The sequence below is a fragment of the Anguilla rostrata genome, chromosome 5 (assembly GCF_018555375.3).
Source record: "Anguilla rostrata isolate EN2019 chromosome 5, ASM1855537v3, whole genome shotgun sequence".
NCBI classification, from domain to species: Eukaryota; Metazoa; Chordata; class Actinopteri; order Anguilliformes; family Anguillidae; genus Anguilla; species Anguilla rostrata.
The window spans coordinates 6876793-6903075 of record NC_057937.1 but is presented as its reverse complement, the minus strand read 5'-3'; the positions used below and the strand labels follow the sequence as shown (position 1 = coordinate 6903075).

Below are 26283 nucleotides of genomic sequence, written 5' to 3'. Positions count from 1 at the left end.
TATCCTGTAAATATTGCTCTAAGACTGTACGTACGCGTACATACATACACGTAATGTGCCATTAAGTATATATATGTAAACGTATGTGTCTGAAAAGATATTCCGTCTCGTTGTCGCAAGGGGTAAGCATGATGCAAGACTTAACAAATACATCTTTTTTTTGTTTTAGATACAAATATGTTCTGTACATTGGTCTATAATGTCTGCATTTCGGGATTCGGAGTAGGCAAATGCTCAGTGCCGAAATGCCGGTTTGGGAATTGCCTCCGGTATTCCGGCTGTGGTTCACGGGGTCCGGCGGGGGGAGTGTAGAGAGGGAGCGTGCGCAATCTCACTGTCTCTCGCCATTTGTCCTCCCAGCCTGTGGGGGGCAGTAGTCATTCCAGGCTGCCATCCCCATTTTTTTTCCCCATCACTCGTTAGTTTACCCCTGTCTGGGCCCTGGGCGCCCTTTAAATCATCTTCATGTTGACCCGGCGGGGGCCGGCCTGCTCCGCGCCCTCGGCCGCCGCCCCGGCGGACTTGCGCGGCACGTACTCGATGTCGATGTTGCTTTTGTGCTTCCCCTTCCCGCGGCTCCACACAAAGAGCAGCAGGAAGCAGAAGAGGACCACGCCCAGGAAGGTGAAGCAGCCCATGGCGGTGGACACCAAAATGGTCTTTAGGTCCAGGCCAAAGGTCATGTTGAAGAGGTTGGTGCCGTTGGTGGCGGTGCTGTTGGGCTCAGTGTAGTACTGAGAGGTCCTGTTGGCGTAAAGCGACCTGTCGCTGATCCCCAGGCTCTTGACGGCCAGCGAGGCCGACAGGCTGTCGTTGCCCGCCGCGTTGCTGGCCACGCACACGTACACGCCGCTGTCGTGCACCTCGGACACCTTGATCTCCAGCGTGCCGCTGGCGTGCACCGCCACCCGCCCGCTGCTCTTGTAGGTGACGTGGCGCTGGCGCGGGGTGAGCCAGGTGACGGTCGGGCGGGGCGTGCCGTCCGCGCTGCAGTACAGCCGGGCCGGCTGGCCCTCGTCCACGAACAGCAGCTGGGTCTTGTTCTGCCGGATGCGCGGCTTGGTGCAGGTCACGTAGTAGGACAGCAGCGACTCCTTGAACTCGCGGAAGGGGCGCCCGCGCACGCCCTCGGGCGTGCCGCACTCGGGCTGGGCCTCGCCGAACTGGATGGAGTGCCGCCTCTGCAGGAGCCACATGAGCCGGCAGTCGCACACCAGCGGGTTCCCGTCGATCAGGAGCTTCTCCAGCACCTCCGGGGCCTGGAAGGCCGAGCGCTCCAGGGTGTCCAGCTGGTTGTGCGAGACGTTGAGGACGCGCAGCGACCGCATGCCCTGGAAGGCGTAGGGCTCGATAGCGAGCAGCCCCGCCCCCACTAGGTGCAGCTCGCGGAGCCTCCCCAGCTCCGCCAGCATGCCCCCCTGGACGTGCGCGATGCGGCTGAAGGACAGGTTGAGGTGCGTCAGGTACGGCAGGTGGCGGAAGGCCTGGTAGGGGAAGGCGGACAGGTTGGTGTTGGTGACGGACAGCGTGGTCAGGTTGAGCCCCTGCAGGGTGTCGGCGGGGAAGCTGTCCAGGGCGGGCCAGCTGTCGATCTCCAGGTGCCGCAGGCGGAACAGCTTGCGGAAGGAGTTGGGGTGCAGCACGGCGATGTTGAGCTGCCGCAGGCGCAGCGTCACCAGGTTGTGCAGGTGCGACAGGGCCTCAGTGGGCACCATGGTCAGGTTGCAGCGCTCCAGCGTCAGGCTCTCCAGGCCCAGCAGGCCGCTGAAGGCCCGGTGCGAGATGTACACCAGGTCGTTGTCCCCGACCTCCAGCACCTTCAGGTTGTGCAGGTCCTGGAACATGTAGTCCAGCAGGATGACGATCTTGTTGTCGCTGATGTCCAGCAGGGTGAGGTTGGCCAGCCCGGTGAACACGCCCAGCGGGATCAGCTTGATGCGGTTGCTCTTCAGGCTGAGGCTGTGCATGTTGACCAGGGCGTTGAAGGCGCCCGGCTCCACCGAGCCGATGATGTTGTCGCTGAGGTCCAGCTCCTCCAGCTGCGGGAAGGAGGAGAAGTTGTCGGGGTTGACGCTCCGCAGCTTGTTCTTGCTCAGGTCCAGGACGCGCGTCTCGATGGGGATGCCCTCGGGGATGGCCAGCAGGCGCTTGCGGTGGCAGATGACGGACTTGCTCTGGGCGGAGCACTCGCACCGGGCGGGGCACCCGAGGGCGGAGCCGACGAAGACGAGGACGAGGGCCAGCCCCAGGAACGGTTGCCAGCATGAGATAGCCGTGTGCAGCATGACTTTGCTGATGCAGTCGACCATTCTGTCAAAGCTCTGCCAGAGTAAGGAGACAAAAAAAGAAACGTTTTTTTTTTTTTTTTTTTAAGCATTTAAAACCAAAAACAAAAGCAAAATAATTCCTAAAAGCCAATTTCAACTAAAAAAGCAGCTCCTCCAGCTTTGTACTGAAGGAAACATAATCTTGGGACTAGTACATGCACAACAACAAAAATATCTATTCTACAACTAATTCCAGTAAAGACAGGTATATAAATCTGACATTTACTTAAGTACTTTAATGCTTTACTGTACTAACCCTTCTCACACATGTCCCTTAATTATTCTTCCAGGAAACTGAGACAAATATGAAGGAATATTTGGCAGCAGTCTCCAACTGTCAAGTGACACACAGGCCTTGGCTGTACTCTCAGGAATTGAGGACAAAAAAAAAACAAAAAAAAAAAAAAAACAGATCCTTCTGTTTGTGACTCTCTTTGGCATCCTAACAGCTCGATGATGCTTTTGCTCTTGATTTACTTTAATAGAGATGATGCAAATTAACAGACAAACGCTTCCCCTGGGGTCTGACGCACATGGGAACTCAGGAGAGCTCCAGGGCCAATCGCGTGCTCTTCCAGGGTCGCCAGATTGGGCAGATTTTACCCAGATGAGGGGAAATTTTACCCAACTCCAGGCCCTGCCCTGAACACATGCATTAAAAATAACTATTAAACTATTAGATGAAAAAAAGGGAAGAGGACCATCAGTGGTGCGAGATATAGCCTTGGTAACCAGCTACTCTGAAACATTTCAACAGCATTTATGAGCATTTCTGTTAAGATTGCCGTTTGTTTGTGAGATAATGCTGATGACGAAAACAGCTAAGGTGTCCAATCACACTCTTTCCGCTTCTCCAGTGACGTCACATACGGTGGACGTTGACGCGCTAGCTCTGTCGTCGTGGCGACGGTGCGCAGAGCAGAGCGGGGCCCAGGCGGCAGTGCCCGGGCTGCCAGCCTGAGGGAGACGCTAATGAAAGCGTAAGGGAGATAAACAGTGGCATACGGGCGCCATGCGATTCGGGCTGGCATGCGAGCTGGCATCCGAGCTGGCACCCGAACTGGCAGCGCTCGCCGGCAGCGTCGCACCTGAAGTGTTGCTTGGACGCGTGACAGAACCCGGGGATGGATGTGTCTCAAGGTTCCCCACCATGCAACCAACACCAATCACTCACAGAGGAGAGAATCAGCGTGGAGACCATCTCCATGGAAACGCAAACACACACACGCACACAGAAACACACACACCAACACACATACACAGACACAGGCACACACACAAACACACAGACCAACACACATACACACACGCAGGCACACACACACACACACACAGAAACACATAGGCCCACACACATACGCACGCAGACACACACACACACTCAGGTAATGGGATGAGCTCGGGTGTCTTGGCGGGCAGCTGTTGCCCTTGACAGAGCCGTAATGGCGGTCTGACCGGGTCGCTCGGTGACGCAGACACCTGGGCAAGCGGCACTCTGACACCGCCAGCGCGTCCAGGTGACGGCGGGGAGGGGCCGTCTGAAAGTGACATTTATCCTCCGTGCTCACAGTCCCCCCCCCCCCCCCCCGCTGTCAGAACGCAGAACAGCTGCTTTTAAACGCGGTTCATCACGGTTTAGTATGCAGAGCCGAGCTCTGGAGGGCCCTTGCAGCCCCGTGCTGTAACACAGATCATATGCTTCCAGAATAAACAACGCTCAGCCTCGTATTCCGCGCGCCGCGCAAATGTGGTACAAGTGAACTGCATCGTGGGAATGGTCCAGATGTCCAACTGGATGTTCTTTTTTTGCTGTTTTTGTTTTTTTTTCCCCCTACTCCATCGCTCCTTCTCTCAGTGTTCTCAGGACATCGTATATCAGAATTATCAGCCGAAAGATGAAGGAACAGAACAGAGCTGAGACCAAGGGGAAAAAAGAAGAAAAAAAAGCTTTGTCAGATATACTGTAAGAGAAGACATATATCTCCTCGGATTTAATCTGCCCAATTAATTTTAACGATTAAAATAAAGAGAATCTCTACATTCATAAGAATGCTTGATATTCCATGACAAGATTAGGTCACATAGCTTATCTGCACTTGTCATTTTGTCTCCTGTCTACAGATGATCCCACACTCTCAAGTCTTCAGTGTCAGCAGTGATTGTGGGTATTTTAGGGGGAGGTGGCTTTCCATGGGCAGGGAAGGGTGAGGGTGTTACTCTTGAATTACTAGACATGCACAGCTCTCTGTCAACACACGAGTCTCTAGTGCCACCAGTCCATAGTTCTGCACACAGATGCCATTACAACAGACAACACTGAGTTACCATTAACAACTTTAATCTGAGATTGACCTCCAGAGGGCGCACTACAGCTGCAACAATGCGTCTAAACTCAAAAAGCCCACGGCCTGCACATAAAAGACCAAAGTGAAGCGTCTGAGTTCTTACGGCCACGAGCCCCCCGTAACTACTGTAACCACCGCGCATCACCGCGGTAGCGAAACACGGTGACACTGCATTCTGCAGCTGACGTCTGCAAGCCTTTCCTTGACCCTCGTTTATTAATATCTTGGAAGTCAAAGAAAGAAAAAACAAAAAAAACGCACAACGTCGGGACAAAAGAAAGCTACGGCGCCGTCGCCCAAGGAGACTGCTCCCGGTGTCGTTCGTTTATCTGCCGCCGACGTCATGATTTAGGCTTACGTTGCGAAACAGGAAAGCATTCGTCAACTAAATTAGCAGGGCTGCCGGTAGCTTCGCTGAAATATCGAGCCCCGACGCTTGGGGAGGAGGGGGGAGGGGGGTGGGTGTTGAGGGGGGGGGGGGGGGGATGCGGTTCCTAAATTAATTGGCTCGTTCACCAAAGGGCTCGTCATCCTTCTCCCGCGCAGTCAGGTAGGCGAGAAGCCGGCTCGAGCGAAAAGACGTTCTCGAAGCGATCCAGGATGTAATAACCAGACCCCCCCCCCGTATCCGTGAGAGAGGCCGCATCCATCACGGGAGGACACGACACATCAGACGCCAGGGACGCTTCCGCGTCCGATAGTTAGTCACGCGGGCTGCGTTTCTCTGACGAAGGGGCTACCGGCGAGACGATGGCGGGAGCAGACGCTCGCGCCGCGGAGTTCAAGGACTGGCCCGACCGCTGCGGCTCCAGAGCCATGAGTCACCGGCTCAGCGAGACGTGCAGTAACAACAGCATTCAGACTGAGGACAGCTGGTCAGGAAATCAATCAAAATAAACACAATAAACAACAAAATAGCGATTATTATTACTGTTATTATTATAATTATTACTACTACTACTTCTCCTCCCCCTAATACTACTACTACTACTACAACTACTACTATTTACTAATGTGCTCCTATCTATCCTATCACTGCAATTAAGTAAGTTGGTTTCTCACGGGTTTTTTAACGTATTTTATTTAATCTATCCGTCTGTCTGAACAAATGACTGTATTCATTTCTCCATAAAATAATTCCCTTAAACGCTCTTTCTTACACAAATGCAGGCTATAATGCAAATTACTGGAGGGTCCACTGGGTCTGGTTACCGACACCGAGCCTCATGCCTGGAGCACATTCGGTGAATTACGAATTAAGAACAGCCTTGATAATTAAATCAAATAAATCCGTTTTATCACAGCTGTTTGTAGGGACGCATCTTTCATTTTATGTTGCGTTTGAAATTAACTGATAATCTGTGAGGAGATAAACGGAAATACAGATAATAAAGTGTGTGTGTGTGTGTGTGTGTGTGTGTGTGCATGCCAGCACAAAACACGCAATGCTGTTTAACAAAACACGCAGACGACCTAAGATGTTTTGAATTTAACAGACTGCACAGCCCCTACATGTCAAACGGAGGATAAACACCAGTCTGAAAGTGTGAACGCTTTCCCAACCAGCGCCACTGGAATATCGCTCGGAGAGACAGCCTGGGCGTAATTCACCCAGCCACCCCTCGGGGAGCCACTTCAGAAAAGTCGCAGGGCGTCGGTTCGCCGCAGCGCACACAGACCCGTCCTGCTCGCGCCCGCTGAAAATTTAAATAAAAGTCTCTCCAACCGAACCCGAGACGGGGGGAAGAGCTGAAGCGGTGCACGGCGACTCAGCCCTGCTGCACAGTCAGGGTGAAGGAGAGAGGGCCTCTGCTGCTCGGTCAGGGTGAAGGGGAGAGAGAGGGAGAGAAGGAGAAGGGGAGAGAGAGGGAAAGAGACAGAGAGAGAGAGAAGGAGAAGGGGAGATAGAGAGGGAGAGAGAGCAAGAGACAGAGAGGGAGAGAAAGAGGGAGAGAGAGACAGTGAGTGAGAGACAGAGAGATAGAGAGGGAGAGAGAGACAGAGAGAGTGAGAGACAGAAAGAGAGATAAAGAGGGAGAGAGAGTGAGAGAAGAAGAGAGAGAGAGAGAGAGAGACAGAGAGGGAGAGAGAGAGAGCGAGAGATAAAGAGGGAGAGAGAGTGAGAGACAGAGAGAGAGAGAGAGAGAGAGAGAGAGAGAGAGAGAGGAAGCGCTCCTGTATATACCCTTGACTGTATTCAGAGTCGCATCACACAGGCGCGCCCCTTCCGCCGCGCGGCGGGCGGAGTGAGAGAGGATTAAGCGCAGTCGGACGCGCGACGCGGCCGGCAGGAGCGAGCGCACGGCGCCTCCAGCTCGCCGACCCTTCGTCAAGACGATTTAAAAAACAGCTGCACTCATCTGCCGACCGACGGCTGGAGTCACAGCAGGCCGATTGCCCGAACGCGGGAAGCCATTTAATTCAGTCGAATAAAAGCTAGCCCGTAACAACACAGATACTTTAAGATGAAAGAATCAAAGCGCATTGGCAGCGATAGTTCGTCCAGTGAGGTTCACTTATTCGATATATAATCGGCTAACTATATTTGTTTACTTTATAGAAATATATAGTATATGACAGGCTACTTTGTAAGATTATAGCCTACTGTAGATGTAGAAGCGATGCACATAAATGCATAAATAATGTATTCCTTTAGTCTGCCTTTGAAGGCTTAGCTGAAATGAGCTATTTAATCCGTAAACAAAGATTGGAAATGCTGTGTATATATGAACTGTGGGCCACACAATTTGTTTGCGGAGGAAACATGACCAACTTTATAAATTCTGTTGACATTACAGTGCTGGTATTTCCCCCCACTATAATCATTTAGACATAATAAAAAGAAAAGCTCAGATTGTGGATCATTAATTTTCACCAGAAAGCCTCACAATAAGGAACAGAATTGACATGGCTGATGGAGTATAATAGCATCGATTGATTCTGGCAATTTGCTGTAGAGATAGTTTCCTCTACAAGGTGTCTGCAGAGACAAGTCCATTTTGCCTTCCAGGATATTTTTTGTAAAATTCATTTAAGGGGGCACACCAGTCAAAATCTATCATTTCATATGTTTTGTAATATATCTGAAACATTACCTTGACAATTGAGAATAATGCTTCCAATGTGGAGCTATCCTTGAGCTGCACCCCACCTGAATGCTGATTACATAACTAACAGAGCAGTCCCCTTTCGGTTATTGGAAGACAGGAATATTATGGAACAACGAAACATCCATCATGCCCACCAGTGAGCGTACGCCTAGCCTTCACGCTTAGATGGAGAACACACACATTCTATTTGGTGTCTGAGCAATGGGAGGCCTGTCCACAGAGAGTCATAGTGCGAAATGTCATTCTCTACTCAGTAGCAGACAGTGTCAACATTATGGACCCTAATACCACTTTGTGTGTACATATTATAGACCCTAATACCCTAATACCACACTGTGTGTATACATTATAGACCCTAATACCACACTGTGTGTATACATTATAGACCCTAATACCACACTGTGTGTATACATTATAGACCCTAATACCACACTGTGTGTATACATTATAGACCCTAATACCACACTGTGTGTATACATTATAGACCCTAATACCACACTGTGTGTATACATTATAGACCCTAATACCACACTGCGGTATTTTTTATTATTATTACTTTTTATTATTTTTTGATAATATAAAATGTTCTTATATGCCATTCACTGATTCTTACTTTGTGTTCATTATTGTTAATTATGCTCCTGGGATGCATCTCTAGCAGCTATCATAGAATATGTGTACGTCTGTTCAAAGATGTGCTGTGCTTTTGTGTATTTATGAATTTGTGAGGCGAACGTGGAAACCCATGCTTGGGTCTCAGTCGCGAGGTTTCTGTGGAGATAAGGAGCTTGGCGATGCGTTGTTGTGTACACGTTTTCCAGTTTCAAAACTCTCTCCTCTGACAGGCCCGTAACTCTGGTGTTCATATCTCCGGGACCCTACTGTACCCGAAAAATCTCTTTTGCAGCTATTGCCAGAGTCTTTTTTTAATTTTTTTTTAAGAAACAGACAAGTCACAACTTTCTCGTGGCTGTCCTATTCATTTTACAGGCATTTAGCCGACGCTCTTATCCAGAGTGACTTACATAACTTTTTACATAGCATTTACACTGCATCCATTTATACAGCTGGATATATAGAAGCAATGCTGGTTGAGTACCTTGCTTAAGGGTACAATGGCACTGTCCTACCCAGGACACAAGCCCAGTTCCTTACCCACCGTGCTACACTGCCGCTACACTTCAGCCTTTTGAACAGGGTTGGCTGACAGGAGAGATCTACCGAGAGCTGCAGTGGCTAAAAGCACACATGTGGACACGTCTGAAGCTATTGTACATTGTCACTGCTCTCTTTGCCGTAGGTTACAGATGCTGCTTAGTGGCATCCAGTCCAACTCGTTTACAGAGCTGGCACACGGATGGATCCAATTAGTGGTCTCTGAGCCCACAAAGCCGCCTCTTTTATTGCTATGTTCGGGATTCAGACCTGAACGCTTTCTCTGGTTTCAGAGAGTTCCTCGCACACTGAGGAACAGTGTAATTCCAGCAATTTAAGGTCACTCTTGTCAACAGAAAGGCTTTTCTGTTGAGTCATTATACTTCAAAGCATATGCAAAGTTGTGTATTGAGCAAAAAAAACACCCTGTTACTTTCCTAAAACCTCTTTCTTCTCTTGTATTAGGAACACTTGTTTTGTTTTTTGTGAGGGGGGGTGGAGTGGGGGGGTGGAGTTAGGGGAGTTGGGGCACCTCAATCTTTGAAGAACTGATATACAGAAATCTAAATAGAAATCACATTAAAAAATAAAAGAGTATTCTGTTTCCATGTTTTTTGCATAAATTAGGTATGCGTTTTGCTTCTCATGAACACTTTCTCTACAAGGCGTCGACTCAAAGTTCACTGCAACGGAACAGGCTGCCGAGACATCTTTGTAGAGCGCATTCTTCCACTTTAATAAACCCAAGGATTACAATGTTTATGCTCAGCCAAATTCCAGATTACAAAAGTAGGATTTGACTTTTCAGAGGATCGGGGAACCTTCTCAGACACCCACTATCCCCCCTTTCCATGTAGCTTTGGGGAATTATCCAATCTCTCAATGCGAACAGCTAAAGAGAAAAAAACATCTTTATAAAGTGATACAAAAACTGTGCTGCAAACAGAGATTTTAGGGTTAAACAGCCTTCTGCTACCCCAAACCAGACTCATTTGACCTACGGATGATTGAAATCTGAGTGCACTGTTTCAGAGTTATTTTGAATAAAAATCTGTGTGTCTATGAAAAATGCACAAATATTTACCCTGCAAATACTCTGTTTGTGTTCATGCTTTGCTAAATCAAATTTCCACGCGATAACTTCTCTAGGCATCGAATTCTATTTTTGTCTCATACTGCATGTTCAGTTGTTTGTCAATTTAAATTCAAATTCTGACATTTATGTTTCCCCCGTAATGCACTGAGACAGTTTGTGTGTGTGTGTGTGTGTGTGTGTGTTGACGGTGCAGTGTTATGAAGGGGCTGACTGAGAGATGCGGAGGCAGAACAGAGAGCTGGGGTTTGGTTTGGGGAGTAGGCTTCATGTCAATCTCAGAGTGTTGCCGCACAGGGCAGTGCTGCACTACCCCGGAGATGCCATCGCTAATTGCCGAGACATTATCACAGTAACTCAAACGATTCTGCGTATGTAAAAGAATGGGAGAGATGCAACGTCCTGTTCCGCCCAGGAGCAGTAGGACAGACACACGTCCTCCGTCAGAACACAGGAACACAGGCTCGAACCGTGAGCAGTAGGACAGACACACGTCCTCCGTCAGAACACAGGAACACAGGCTCGAACCGCGAGCAGTAAGACAGACACACGTCTTCCGCCAGAACACAGGAACACAGGCTCGAACCGTGAGCAGTAGGACAGACACACGTCCTCTGTCAGAACACAGGAACACAGGCTCGAACCGTGAGCAGAAACAGACAAATCACCTCTGTGAGCCCCGGGGACAAAGGCTTGAATCCTGAGCACTAGGACAGACACACGTCCTCCGTCAGAACACAGGAACACAGGCTCGAACCGTGAGCAGTAGGACAGACACACGCCCTCCGTCAGAACACAGGAACACAGGCTCGAACCGTGAGCAGAAACAGACAAATGACCCCTGTAGGCCATGGGGACAAAGGCTCGAACCGTGAGCAGGAACACAGACTCACGTTCTCCATCAGACCACAGGAATAAGGTCTCGAACCGCGGGCAGAAACACAGCCACTCTAAAGCCGCAGGAATGCTGGCTCGAACCGCGGGCAGTTCATCAGCACCGGGGAAAATACCCGCTGACACAAGGACCTGATTGCCACTTTACGACCGCAATAAAACCGAGGAGTCAGGCCGGTAAATGTTTGCGGCGGTGTTGCGTGCGCGCGTCTGAAAAAAAAAAAATGAAAACAAAAATGGGGATTTGGGTAAATCCAACACGAACAAACACGCTGCCTGAAGTGCTCACCTGATTGCCACTTTACAGCACTAATGAAAAAAGGAAGGCTCCGGAAGGTAGGTGCGTAGGGATTACGGTAGCATGCGCTAACAGATGCTAAATTTCAGAACATCGGGTACCGCGTGTGTCCTTCTGTGTGCTGTTTGAGAAACGCCTCTTAAGCCGGTCTGTGAGTACGCGCCGCTGCTACGAGGGCCCGAGTTTATTTGCTTAGAAAAATCGGCCAGTCCTAATGTGACATACGCAGGGACCTGTTGTGCCAAATGGGAATGTCCTTGTCGACCATTTTCCTTCCTGAGATTTCAGAGGAACACACATTCCTTCAGTTAAAAAGCCAGGATTAGAAAGAAAAAAAATAAAACCTTCTGAATTGCTTTCAGATCAATTAGCTCTTCAGATGAACACATAAGTAATTGAACTGAAACTGCTGATATAGTGAGTAGTACTCGGCTTTTGGTTTGAAATGATTGTATGTAAATTAGGAGTCTTCATGGGCTGAATGGCACGTTCTCATCATTATGTGTTCATCATATATTCTTCATCGTGTATCCCCCACGGATTCATCGTCTAGTTCTGTGTTGTGCTTCCAGTTGGGATGTCGGGTGATCAGAATGTCAAAGAAAAGGTGGTGTAAGATCTGAAGCACTGTAACTTCAGACTTAGTACTGCTGGCTGTGTTTTTAGCACATCCTAAAGCCTTGGGGGTTTGGCTTGGGTGGTTTGGGGGTTCATGGAGAGGGCAAAAAAAACCCCAAAGGCTCAGACATTTTTATGAGCGAGGATTGTAGTGGAGCGGTTTGACAGAAAGGCAGGGATCTGGGGCAGGCCATGAAAGCTGCTTGCAGATCAGAGGGATATCACTGTGTACCTGTGCCATGGAATACATAGCGCCCATAAAATGATTATGTCTGTGCCATGGATTAAATGGCGCCCATAAAAATAATTTCTGTGCCATAGATTAAGTAGTACCTATATAAATCATTATGTCTGTGCCATGGATTGAATAGTGCCCATAAAAATGATTATGTCTATACCATGGATTAAATGGTACCTATAAACATTATCATGTCTATGCCATGGAATAGTTTCTATAAAATAAATATTATTTCTGTGCCATAGATTAAGTAGTACCTATGTAAATGATTATGTGTGTACCATGGATGAAATGGTGCCTATAAAATGTATTACGTCTATTCCACGGATTAAATAGTACCTATAAAATTTATAATGTCTATGCCATGGACTAAATAGTACCTATAAAAATGATTATGTGTGCGGCGTGGATTAAATTGGATTTAAACCAGACTGTGTCCTTGGGTCCTTTACAGATTGCATCAGACGCTGTTCCAGCGCTATGGATGACATCACACCGGCTCCCAGACTGCGTGCTTTATTTCCGAATGCTCTGTACGCCCCTGTAGCGTCTGCCAAAAAAAGTCATCATAAATGAGGGCTACCACCTGGCGCCCTTCTTATCATTCACAAGCTTCTAGCGTATACATATCACACAAAGGAAAGAAGATATCGCTTTACTTCAGCAGCGGCGGATTCAGAGTTCGTGTGAACCCTCCTCGCCCGACGCCGCTGCCGGACTGAGAGGTTTTGTGCTGGCTTCGGCACCGCGGCATCAGTAGAATGCAGAATGAAAAAAAAAAAAAAAAACCCACGAAACTATGCGAAATACGTCCGCGCGGACGAACCGTGTCGGCGCCGCGGGACTCGTGTCCAAGGTGAGCGCCGTTGCGCGTTTGCGGCGGGTTGCAGGTGAGGCCGCCCGCTTTTCGTCGAAGCGCCGCGAGATACGCAGGAAAGGTCCGACGCAAACTCAACCCGCCTCCTTCACACTAATCCCTTCCAGCCTCGCTCAAAGAAAGTGAGGTCTAACAGCAGCCTTCCCTTCAGTCCTGTACTTTCACTGAGCTCCACCGAGCTCCTGCTGACGCTGTTTAGCCACGTTTCTCTGGCGGGGTAGCACCGAGCACTGACTCAGCTCCCATCACATTACCTAATCAATCCTAATTCCTTTGCGCTTCGAACGTCTGGGATGATTACGTAAGCATGTGACTGACCCCGGGTCCGTCACGCTGGGCTGGAGTGCCCACCAAATGAAGCATAATGTAATCATTTTCAGTGTAGCACAATGCGATTGCGGTGTAACTGATTTGGACGCGGCCACAATCACCATCTCGCTAAGTGGGGACCTACTCTAGTTCTCTGAGAGCCAAAGGAGATGAAGAAATCAAAGGCTCAACTGGCAGGGGTTGTTCTCTTCTGTTTCAAAAAATGTTTGCTTGCGGAAAAAAAACAGAACACATGTTTTATGAACTTTACTGCAGCTGGGAAGAGGTGTTGTGAGGGGTGGTATATTATTATTTTTTAAACCCAGTGAAACCAAAGCCAACAGTGTTATTCATGGATACTTCACTGCGAGGCTGTATCACAGTGAAGACATTCTGTGTTTGCTTGAGGAAGACAGATGGGCAGGGAGGCAGGTAATAATTAGTAACAATTAAGGCTTTAGAGAACGGCTTAACAATGATGGCCGAATGAGCCCCGATGTGGTGCATATGCGGTGGTCCCACACCTGATGCTGTAGCCAGCGAATCACAGACAAGGGGTCTGTAATAACCAGTGAATCATGGAGAAGAGGTCTGTAATAACCAGTGAATCATGTAGCAGAGGTTTGTAATAACCAGCTAATCACAGACCAGAGGTCTGTAATAACCAGCGAATCACAGGCCAGAGATCCGTACTAACGAGTGAATCACAGACCAGAAGTCTGCAATAACCAGGGAATCATGGAGCAAAGGTTTGTAATAACCACCATATCACAGACCAGCGATCTATAACCAGCATATCACAGACCAGCGGTCTATAATAACCAGCGAATCACAGAGCAGAGGTCTGTGCTAACCAGTGAATGGGTGAGAAATGACTGTGTGTGGCTGGCAGTAATCTCCAGAGGAGTTTGTGCTGATAAGCCTGAGCTCAGGCAGAGAGTGGGGGCGGGGGGAAGGCGGGGGGGGGGGGGTTAGAGTCTCATGGGCGGCGCGCTTAGCAACACCCTGGTCTTAATCCCACACCAGGCAGCACCTAATTAAAAAGGACTCAGACCCACAGTGGAGGCGGGGGCCCGCAGATCAGGCCGCCTGGCAGTGGCTCATTAAAATGCGGCGGGGTGCAATTTTAACGCCGGCGGCGGCAGACGGCGACGCTGGCCGAGCGCGCTCCCACGCCCGCGCCGCCGAGGCGCTCCGACGGAAACGGGCGGCCCGGCAGCTGCTCCCGGGCCGTAAATCAGGTCCCTCTCCGCGGCGCCTCCTGCTGTCCCGGCGGGTCCGCGCGCCGCCGCCCGCCATCGCCAAGGACGACGCGCTTCCGCTCTGAATTATTCATCCCGCGCCATCTGCGGAAGAGGACCGCCCCCCCCCCCCCCCAACCAACCCCACCGCCCCCACCCTGCACCCAATTGCCACGGGCTGGCCATTCATCTGCCGGACAGCAGGGGGCAGCAGAGCGATGCAGAGGTTCGGGAACGCGTGCGGAGGGCTGCGGGTTCAAACCCCGGAGTGTTCTCCTACCCTCGGGCGATTTGCTGACTCTGGATTTCCCAGTAAGAATCGGATTGTGTTAAATGCGAAGCCTGTCATATGCCCCTGGACCGTGGCACCGGCCCAACACATACAACAGTAAACAGTAAATCTAGCTCACAATAAAATGCCATCTAATATCACATGCCCCAGCATGATAAGGGTTTCAGATTAAATCTGAAAGCCTCTAATACAGGGGTCTCAACCTCCGACATATTCAATCAGACACATTCTCAACATACATATTGCGTGATCTATGGTGCATGTGATTATATCTGCACACACTGTTTGGAAAATAAAAACAGGCTAAAAAAAAAAAAAAAACACTGTGATAATTTCTGCAGGACTAAAAACAATTACCCGATCCTGGCCTTCCCCCACCCCCCTCAATTATCTCCCCCCGCCCCATTAAAATGTATAAGCCTTCTGAAAAATTCAGCCATGATTCAATCAGCTAGATTTTTCTCAAGGAACTCATTACATTCCCCATTAGAGGAGAGATAAGCTGACCTCGCCCGTTGCCCGTGGTGATGCTTCTCTGAGGGACAGCTCCCTATCGCAGTATCAGCCACGGTCCTGCACACACCGCCACTGTGTCCGTCTAACAGCTACGCTTTTCTTTCTTTCAATCCTTTCTTTCTTTTAGCAAAAGACACAAAACAAACAGAGAACACCCCTACAGCCAACTCTGAGAGAGAGACAAAAAGAGGGAAAGAAAAATTATGTTATGCATTTAATTGTTTATGTTCATATGTGTTTATACTTCATGATGTTGAATTGTAGTTTACGTAATGTTGTTTGGGGAAAGCTTTGGCAATACGTACAAATACTGAAACGTCATGTCAATAAAGTATTTTGAATTTAATTGAATTGAGAGAGAGAGAGAAGGAGAGAGAGAGAGAGAGAGAGAGATGGCAGAGAGAGAGAGAGAGGGAGAGAGATAGAGAGAGAGAGAGAGAGAGAGAGAGAGATGGAGTGAGATGGAGAGAGAGAGAGAGATGGAGAGAGAGAGAGACAGAGAGAGAAAGAGAGAGAGAGAGAGAGATGGAGTGAGATGGAGAGAGAGAGAGATAGAGAGAGAGAAAGATAATGTGCGCGCAGAAGCGCTTCCTCAGTCCTGTCCCCAGCAGCTGAATCAGTGGGAGATAAACGGCCTGAGGCTGCAGCCGGCCGCTCCTCTCCGCGTGCACACATTAGCCTCCCTGGCACCAGGAATGCAGACCCTGTGCATTCCATCCAACAGGCCCCGCGCATTCCGTCCACCGTTTACAGTATAGCCAGTTAGCACATGCTCTCATCCACAGTGACTCGCTCAGCTTCCGTTCTTTACATTACAATCCCCTCAACATTACAATCCCCTCTGAACTGAAGGCATGCAGGTTAAATACCCCACTCAGGGGCACAACAGTACAACAGAAGCACCCCTCCTGGGTACCTGAGCTTTCAAACCTAGTTCCAAAATCACTGTGCCACACTACGGCCAAGGGAGTGCAGGATAACGACAGCCGTCTCCCATGAGGAGTCAACAGGGGGCGCTCTTCCAGCTGGACTCGGAAGGTGAACTAGCCGTTTAAAGACATGGAGTTTCTCAGCTCCAGTTTGGCTTCTACAGTGCGGATGCTTTCCTCCTGTCTGCCATAACCCTGTTCTATTGATTGTCTGAAACTGATGACCCAGTGCAAGTGAGTACTTTCTATTGGGTCCCCGGAGGTTAAAGGTCATGGAATTCGGTCCAATAAAAGACGCTTGAGCCCCAGTGCTGCCCCACCCCCTGCCCCACCTCTCAGAGGATTGGCTGTCAATGACTCAGAGCAGGTCTTAATGACTCATTTAACATCAAGTGATAGATAAACAAGTGAAGCAGAACTGGCCCCAGAGGGAGAGGTGTTGTGTTTTCGGCGATTACTGGGACAGGCCCACCAGGAGCTGGCCCAGCGGCGTCTGAAGCACAAACACACCCCCACTTCACTGTTTTAACGATTAACGATGTCTGTAATGAGGACGAGAAAAAAAAAAAAAACGCATCAGCATTGCCATTTCAATTCGCGCTGAAATGAACTACCTCTCAACACTGTCCTAACTGCTAACCGAACCCAAACGCTAATTTAATTTATTAACTTGCCATGTCCCATAAACTGCCCTGTAATATGCTAAACAAAGATGCATTGAGGCAACACAGGGTGAACGCAGTCACCACGGTTACACGCCAGTGACTTACCAGCCACTGCAAAAAAAAAACATTGCCAGGGATGTAGATGATAGATTATAGTTATACATTTTGGAGAGAAAAAAAAATAAAATTCAAATGAGATATAATTAACACTTGGGTGGAAACTGCATTAAAGAAATGAATTATATTTCAAACTGCGTTGGAATTATTTTATCACGTTCAGTGCAAGTCGCTCCAGTGCCCAGGGTACTTATGTCATTACTATGAGCATAGTCTCTGAGAGATATGAACTCTATGTGAACAGGCTGCTCTGTCTCCACTGTACCGTAAGGATTAATGGCGGCTTTTGATAGTAGAAACACCATACACGGAATTCCTTTCGGATGAGGGAAATGATGATGCTATAAAATGTAACATTTTTTAATTAAAAAATATGAAATAGTGCGGCATCCTGCTGATGCCTTGGGAACTCTGAATTAGATCTTCTTTAATACTGTAATTGGCAGGAAGAAAAAAAGACAAGTGATGTCCTATTTTTATGATTTATTTCCCCCAGGTAAGTGATGGCACACTGAATGAGCTGCTCTTTGATTGGTCCTGAAAGGAAGGCCCTGTACAAGAGCTGCTCTGTGATTGGTCCTGAAAGGAAGGCCCTGTACAAGTAGTCCTGCTCTAGTGATTGGTTCCTCGGACAAGGAAATCCCAGATACAGAGTGACGGTGTCCCTGTGTACAGTAAGAGGTAATCCCAGGAGTACAGAGCTTTCAGGTACACGACCGGGCTACAACGCTCTAAACTGACCCAAGAACCCTACAGACCGCTCTGAACAGGTACACTGACCCAGGAACCCTACAGACCGCTCTGATCAGGTACACTGACCCAGGAACCCTACAGACCGCTCTGATCAGGTACACTGACCCAGGAACCCTACAGACCGCTCTGAACAGGTACACTGACCCAGGAACCCTACAGACCGCTCTGAACAGGTACACTGACCCAGGAACCCTACAGACCGCTCTGAACAGGTACACTGACCCAGGAACCCTACAGACCGCTCTGAACAGGTACACTGACCCAGGGTCAGTACCTTTCTCGTCGGGATGGCGCGGTGGGTGAGGTGACCTTCCGGCCCCCCCGAGCGCTGACAGCACATCAGGACGGTGAGCGACGGTGACGAGTGGCGTATTGATCAGAGGACTGCGGAACACACAGATGGCTCATAAAGATTCCTGTTCGTTATGCTCATTCTGGGAAGCGAAGATAAGGCTCTCCTGTAACAGGGAGAGAGGCACGGGCCATTGGCCAGAGCGTGCCCCGCCCCTTCGGGGTGCAGGAAGCTGCCCGGATTGCCTCTCACTCATTCAGGCTCGTCTTTCAAAGTGACATTAGCTCAATAATCATGTCCGTCCATTCCTCCAATTACCCGTCATTCTGAGTGATACTTGTATTTGTTTTCGACGCTCAGATTCACCTTTTGTGGAAAAGGTCTCCAGTTTTGGATTGCCATTTGCACCTTCTGAGTTATCACTGTCATACCCACAATAGATGCCCAAGGGCAGGGGCATGTGGTGCAAACAAACTACTATTTACACCCTACAGGCCACACACAGACCACAGGAGCACAATGACTATTTTACATTCGCAGTGCACTTATCCTGTGCTGAGACTCACACTGGCACACTTGCGTTTGGATGTCAGGTACCTTAGTGACACACACACGCAGTTTCTGTGCACCCAAAGCTACTCTTCCTAGAGGAAATGACTTCTGTTTCTTCACTTTGGCATCGTGTCAGCTCCTTGGCTCTCTGCCTCGTCACACCTCAGCACGACGAGTGTGTACACTTTAATATTATCTGCTCACAGATACAGGCTCTCTTGGCCCCGTGCATCGACTTGTGTACTGCTGATGTTTGTAAAGTCTTGTGTACAGATGGCTTAGCGGTGCGTGTTGTGATGAATCCACAGAACCGCCAAGTCTGTGTGTGCTTCCGCAGGAATCCAGCTCCTGGGAATCTGATATTGGATTAGCCCGAGTCTGACTTTATTAAAATCACTTTGGTATGAAGAAGCCAGTTATTGCCCGATTTGTGCTCCAGATTGACAAGGCAGGTGAATCAAAAGTAATGAAATATTTTTTTTCCAAAGTGCTCTTTTGCAAATATACAATTTACATTGACTTTAGATTACATTCATTACAAAAATGTGTTTTGAAGAGACCGGCTATTCACAGAACACCCACTATATAAGTGTCGCACAGCTCGATGTCTGATTTTATGTAGTTATAAACTGATTTAGTCATTGAGTACTTCAGAAGGTATTGGCTATATGTTGTCAGTGTAAAGACTACTGTAGCTTGACATGGATATACCCTGAACAGTGGGTTTGCACACAGTTAATTGATCAAACTAATGACCCCTCTCTGTTCCCATTGATGTGGTGTGGAGATCCCAGGTTGCCCTTCTTCCTCACACTCTGTATAAATCCCTACTCCTGTACAAGCTAGCAGCGTAGCCACTGTGTATTCATCCCAAGTTAAATGAATCAAAGAAGATTAGATAAAACATGTGTGTATCCATGCAGGTCATCACGATAATATTCCTGTTTTAAATGGAACTCCGTGACTTTGGCTACAATTTAACTACAGTGAATAATTGGGGGCTTTGTACAATATATAATGTGTGACTAATTTACTTTAAAAAAGCATCTCTCGCTCTCTACCTCTCTCTCTGTATCATGTAGGCAGGTAAATCATAAAAGCACACACGGGAGAACACACAGACCCTCAGAATTATCCAAATTCAGTTGAAGGTTTGCGCCCCATTTGCCAAATTATTGACTGATGAGTGGACCCCACACCTCAATGCCATGAAGAACAATTGGTTCAGTTATAGCTCCAAAGCCAAGCCTTAATCTCCCTCTCCCTCTCTCTCATGCATAACCAGTCCCCACGCACCTTCCCACTTTCTATCTTTTTACAGCGATTTTCATAGCAGCTTTTCTAAGTGAATCTAACTGCCAAGTGGTTTTATCTGTACCCCCGGCTGATAGTTTCTCGCTTTGCATGCAGAGGTGTTGTTTATCCTGCGCGCACACTCACTCACTTCGTTTCCATGCGAGTCCGGATCCACACTGCATGCGTCGCGTATTCTCTGCGTAAAAGCGGCACGTGGAAACTGCACAGCGCGTCGTTTATATGTTCATATATCCTCTTCCGGTGTTGTTATTTATTTATTTATTTTTAATTTTCCTACTTTAACTTATTTATTTCCACGTAGTCTACTACACTCGCTCTCTGCTGCGTTTTCAAATATGCTACATTTGCTTTACGGTGTCTCGTAACTGCGTGAGGAAATTGTGTACACTAATTCTGAAATAAATACCGATCTACTTACAAGCTATTCCAGGAGTCACGGCGAAGACTTTCCGAGCTGCATTTTTAAATTGCTCTTATAAATCGGTTTCGTCGGTGACCCAACTCCTTGTATTTATATTCCTGCCTTCCTTTACCTCGTCTATTCTTCTCACGTTTAATTGTCGTGTTCTGTGGTATAGTAATTTACTGTCGCCCCTCCCTCTCTCCTAATTTTCAGAATGATCGATCCCCTCCGCGTGAAAAGCAGTTCTATTGTGTAGTAATGTGTAACAATAGCGCCCTACCCCCGAGATATTTGGTGAACAGATCGCTCCTCTAAAGAACTGTTATTGAAATACGCATTAAATAAGGACCGTTATATATAACGCATTCCCATATATAACGCATTGTATAGTACACAAGGACGTGTTTTCCAACTTCATAACTGCTGGCTAAGCACAGCTCACTCACAATAGGCCCACTTGCGTTTGAATTTAATTGCCAATATATATATATATATATATATACCTTTAAATCCATACTGTGTGGGGCACTATAATAACAAGGGGAAAATCAGAAAATCAGAACAAAAAGAAAACACACACATTTTGAATAAGAATTGAATATCTACCTAATTCAGCTCTGCATGCATTGTTTGAAGTATTCCTTGTTACTTGTAGGATATATATATATGTTATTATTATTTATTTATTTATTTTTTTACACGATTCTGCATGCAGAATTTTAGATGGATGTTTTTTCCATCTAGTGTAGTCTTGCTGACTGAGTGGACCCCATATTTCACTTCCATATATCACAATTGACTGGATCACACTCCCCATCTCTCTATGGCCCGGTATATTCCCCTGGTTGCCACTCATACAGTGCGAGCAGTGACCCTTCATCCATCTGAGTCAGCATGCCATGTGACTCCCAGTCTCTTCTGGGCCTCCTCAGTCCGTCTTTTGTTTTTAGACGCACTCATTCAGAAATTAATTTGCTGGCGGTGTCTGCCAAACAGAACCTCTTTCTCAGATCGTATTCCAACTTCATTCACACAGCTCGTAATGATGTGTCTGTATCGCAGTTAACCGTACGACTTCAGCCAACTGCAATGACTAATCATCGGGTTTGCGTAAGCAGCTGCATCTTCTGATCAAAGGCAGTTTTAATCTATCGATATTCTGACCTTGCTCTTTGTTTCAGTGTGAAACTTCCATCTGCGTCATTCTAAAGAGAAAATGTATAAAATAATCACACTGTGAAAAGACTTATGAAAGGTAAATACAACTTAGTCTGCTAATTACGCCAAAATTGTTTTAAATAACTGATGATGATGATGACGATGATGGTAATGATGATGACGACAACGATGATGAAGATGATGACGTTGATGTTATTGTTGGTATTGCTGTTAGCAAAAGTTCAGCAGCTCCACATATGATGATGCTGATAGTGACGATGATGATAATGATGACGGTTGTTGTTGCTGTTGTAAATGAAAGTCGAGCAGCTCCGCATACAGTACGCAGAGAGGGATGACACGAGAGAAGGCGATTGGACGAGAGCATCGCAGGCCAGGATTATGAGACAGAAGAAGAATGAGAATGAGAGTGATGGTCTTTTACAACCCAGGGGTTAACGAGCACCACCCGCCTCTCCAAGCTGGATGGTCCGTGATAAGGACATTATCACGCTGTGCTTTAGGGTTGCCAGCGCCTCTCCCAGTGAGATTGCACTCCGCAATCTGCATCTCATTACAGCTCATCGACTGGCTGGTGTGAGATGTCTGCCCACCGCCGCTCCTCCCTGCTTGCTGATCCTTGTCGGCTAAGTAGGTGCTTTAGGAAGTCACTACGAGGCGTTTTGTTCAATATTGCCATAATACACTGAGCGGCTTTGAGTGGCTGTTGATATAAATGATAATTGTCCGCCCCGGCGCCGCAGGATCTGGACGTGCGTTTGGTTAACGCGTTCCGCGGCTCAATTAGAGGCGCGGCGAAGGCCCCGCAGTGCGGCGGATCTGCGCCGCGAGAAGACGAAGATGCGGACGGGCGGTCGAGGAGGCCGAGCGGCATCGGGAGACGGCCGCGCTCTCGTATCCGTCCTTGTCGTCCCATCTTCCCCCCAAAAAAATCCTCATTAGCCGCCCCCTTGTAAATTGGCTTTTGCATTCCCCAGAACATAACAGGCCACCACTACGACGTGGAGAAAGAAAAAAAAAAGACAAGAAAAAGTGGACAAAGGAATAAAGGGAAACCGAAAGAGAGGGGATTAGCAGGAGATCAATTATTAATGTGGCTGTAAAATTGAATCCTATGCAGCTAATCGTTACCCGGGCTCTAGCACACGGGGGCTGTGCTGAAAAAGGCCTTCAGAATCCACTGACATCCTGGCTTTTAACAAACCCCAGGATTTATACCGTGGGAGACGCCGCGGTTCATCGGTGGCGGTATGGGATGGACTGGCCTGGGACCCGGCTTCCTGCGGAGTCCCCGGGGCCTTTATAATGCGCTTGGTGAGTCCGGGGGCCTCTCGACGGAGACGCGCAGAAAACACATCCGCCACTGGGGCAGACATCTTACCCCGTGTCCATCACGACACGGCCTCGGCCTTATCTGCTCGATATTGGAACCGGCGGGAATGTGGAGGCGTTTTGTCCGAAGCAAGTGTGGAGAGAGACGGATTCTTGGCGGAGACTTCAATCAAGAAGCGAGGTGGAGAACGAGGCGGCCATCTTTATCCAAAAACAACCCTTAAAGCACACCGTTTGTGTCTGTGCTTCAACCTTAAAGCACACCGTTTGTGTCTGTGCTTCAACCTTAAAGCACACCATTTGTGTCTGTGCTTCAACCTTAAAGCACACTGTTTGTGTCTGTGCTTCAACCTTAAAGCACACCGTTTGTGTCTGTGCTTCAACCTTAAAGCACACCGTTTGTGTCTGTGCCTCAACCTTAAAAGCACACTGTTTGTGTCTGTGCTTCAACCTTAAAGCACGCTGTTTGTGTCTGTGCTTCAGCCTTAAAGCACACTGCTTGTGTCTGTGTAATTTGAGACTGTGGCCTGTTTTCAATCAACATCTGTCCTTAATTTGGACTTTTAAAAAAATAAGTTTTTTTTTTTTTTAAGTTCACCAACATAATTTGGCGAGTTCAGCCAATCACCATAATTGACTTTCTAATCTCTGTTTGCGAAGAAAATAAACAACTCTCATTTATGTACTGAAGTCAACGTTGAGGACAAATTTTTCTTTCCAATCATCAAAGAATGAAATTAGGCACACTTATGATGGTGCCTTGATTTTAAATGTAAAACTACTGGCAAACATCACAATGATAAATAATGTTAACTTAAAAATACAGTACATGACACCTCATTTGCCAAAGAAATCTGGGTTCCCTCATAGATAAGAAATCCAAAGGCTTATATAGATCTACATATGGATTTTCCTCTCAATGGATCAGCCCGATTGATTGTACTCAGAGACCTGAAAATAAGGTGTGTGGGAGGTCTGTTTATACACAGGCTTTTGAATAAACATCTCTGTTGCAAAGCGGGCGAACCCTCGCAAACAAACAGCGGCTTCCGCCGCCGCGCCGCCGCGCCTCAGGAGAAAGGCCTCATCGATTTCGCCTCCTTCACAAGCGACGGCCCGCCGATCGACTTTAAACGTCCGGACCGCTTCCGAGAAATGAAACGCACATCTGTTCCTGATCTGAAATCCTCTTTGGAAAAAAAGGGGGATATGAAGTGAAACAGGGCAACCGGAATATGGGCCTGGGGGTGGAGTGGAGGGCATGGGGATCTTTAAATTTCTCCTTTAGCAGAACATTAACACTGCCTGTCGGCCATGAGGAACAGTGTTTAAGCTGTAGCCTCTCAGCCAAAACCACCACTGTCCATTTACAGTGCCCATGCCCCCCCCTCTCTGTCTCTCTGTCTCTCTGTCTCTCTCTCTCTCTTTCTCTACGGTTAAAAATAACAATGTTTTCAAATGCATAAAAAAATGCATACAACAAATATATCTTAAACAAATAAAACATTTTTACAATGTTATTTGGCAAGCAAAGCAGAGAAATGTATGGAATGCATCCAAAATTCCCGACATACCCCTCTGATATATCATTCACACAGTGTCACAGGGGCGTTAGCAGGATTACAGGGCACAGGCTGTAGCGGCCCAGTGCGAAGATGAGCCTCCTTAGAGGACAGAAAGGGAAGAGCACCGTCCTCTGCAGTGGACGTTAGCACGGAGACTGGGTCGGGCAGCGTTTGGGAAACGGAGCTGGAAGGTGACCTATGGGACCTATGGGTGCCATCCTCTTCCCCATGCTCTTCCTGTTCCCCCTGCCACCGTTAACCAGGCTGGTTTGAGCTGTGGGTGGGATGGGCGGAGGTGGGGGGTCGGGGGGGGATAAGTGCCAAACAGGTGCTTCATTCATCAGCGCGCCCCTACCCCCGCGCGCCGGGACGTCGCCCCGTCCTCCCCCGGATCCTGGCGGACAGCTGGCGTCGAGCGCCGCGCCGCGCTGCCCCCGTCTCCCCGGAGACCGCGGCTCGCTGGCGCTGTCTGGCGGCTGCGTAATGGCGCGTTTTAGAGCCCTCCGGGGAGCGCCAATTGGATTAAAAAACATGGCTGCCGGGCGGGGGCGTGTCCCGCACGCCCGTGCCTCAGTGTGCAGATAGGCCCGTCTGGTCTGAGAAACGCGGGGGCCGGGTGTCTGTGAAAAATCCGCAGAATTAAGCAGAGCGGAGGCACAATGGCTTCTGCCTGACCCCGTTCACTGCCTGCACACTTTAAAGGAAGTCAAGGGAAATAAATAAACCGGAAAAAATAAACAAGGCCATTGGTTTAAAACTCTCTCTTGTTAAAAACTCTCAATTCCTAGACTGGTCAAAGTTCTGGTTTTAACTGCCCCCCCCCCTCCCTCTTTCCCCCTCTGTATCCAGCACCATGATGCTAAGGTGTGGCCTCCGCACCCCCAAGGGTGACCTGCACCATCTGAGGGACACCTGCACTACCTGCAGAACACCTGCACTCTCTATAGAACACCAACACTGTCTAGGAGACACCTGCACTACCTGCAGAACACCTGCACTGCCTGGGGTGCACCTGCACTGTCTGATGGACACCTGCACTGCCTGCAGAACATCTGCACTACCTGGGTGACACCTGCACTGTCTGCAGAATACCTTCAATGTCAGCAGAAGACTTGCACTGTCTAGGAGACACCTGCACTGTCTGACTGATACCTATACCGTCTGCAGAACACCTGCAGTGGAAAAAAAAAATACACCCCCAGAAATGGCACCTAAATGACCCAGATGGTGTGGAGAGAAAGACAGCCCTGCAGTTATGAGCCAGGCCTGCAGCTCAGGCTCTGACCTCGCACACACACACGCACACACACACACACACACGCACACACACACACACTCCTCTGCCGAAACAGCATGCTTTCACCTAATCACCAGAACGGGACCTGCTTAATGGAATACGGCAGACCTGCGGCCAGCCCACTGCAGCGGGGGGATGCTAATGGAATAAGCAGCCCTCTCTCGAACTTCAGAAACAACGTGTGTGTGTGTGTGTGTGTGTGGGGGTTTGGCTGCTATGTGTGTCATGTGTGCTGTGTTGTGCGTGATGTGTGTGTAATGTATGTGTGTGTGTGAGAGTGTGTGTTTGTGTGTGAGAGTGTATGTGTGTGTATGTGCGTGTGTGGATGTGTGTGTGTGTGTGAGTGTATGTGTGTGTGTTGTGTGTGTGTGTGTGTGTGTGTGTGGTGGTATGTGTGATGTGGTGTGTGTGTGTGTGTGTGTGTGGTGTGTGTGTGTGTGAGTGTGTGTGGTGTGTGTGTGTGGTGTGTGTGTGTGTGTGAGTGTGTATGTGTGTGAGTGTGTGTGGAGTTTGGTATCGGTAAAAGCTGTGCCCTGGACTTGGTCCTTCGTATGCCTCAGTGCTGATGG

At 48.5% G+C, this 26283-nt stretch overlaps 1 protein-coding gene across 3 annotated transcripts in view; it reads right to left on the bottom strand.

The window, feature by feature from the left end:
• Nucleotides 1-346: 346 nt before the first annotated feature.
• The window catches only part of lingo2b (leucine rich repeat and Ig domain containing 2b), a 259034-nt gene continuing 233097 nt past the window's right edge, over nucleotides 347-26283 (bottom strand). For all 3 annotated transcript variants that reach the window (XM_064334809.1, XM_064334811.1, XM_064334810.1), the window contains exon 4: nucleotides 347-2321. In XM_064334809.1, coding sequence (XP_064190879.1) covers nucleotides 453-2309 — 1857 coding nt within the window. In that variant the 5' untranslated portion in view covers nucleotides 2310-2321 and the 3' untranslated portion in view covers nucleotides 347-452. The remainder of the gene's footprint in view (nucleotides 2322-26283) is intronic.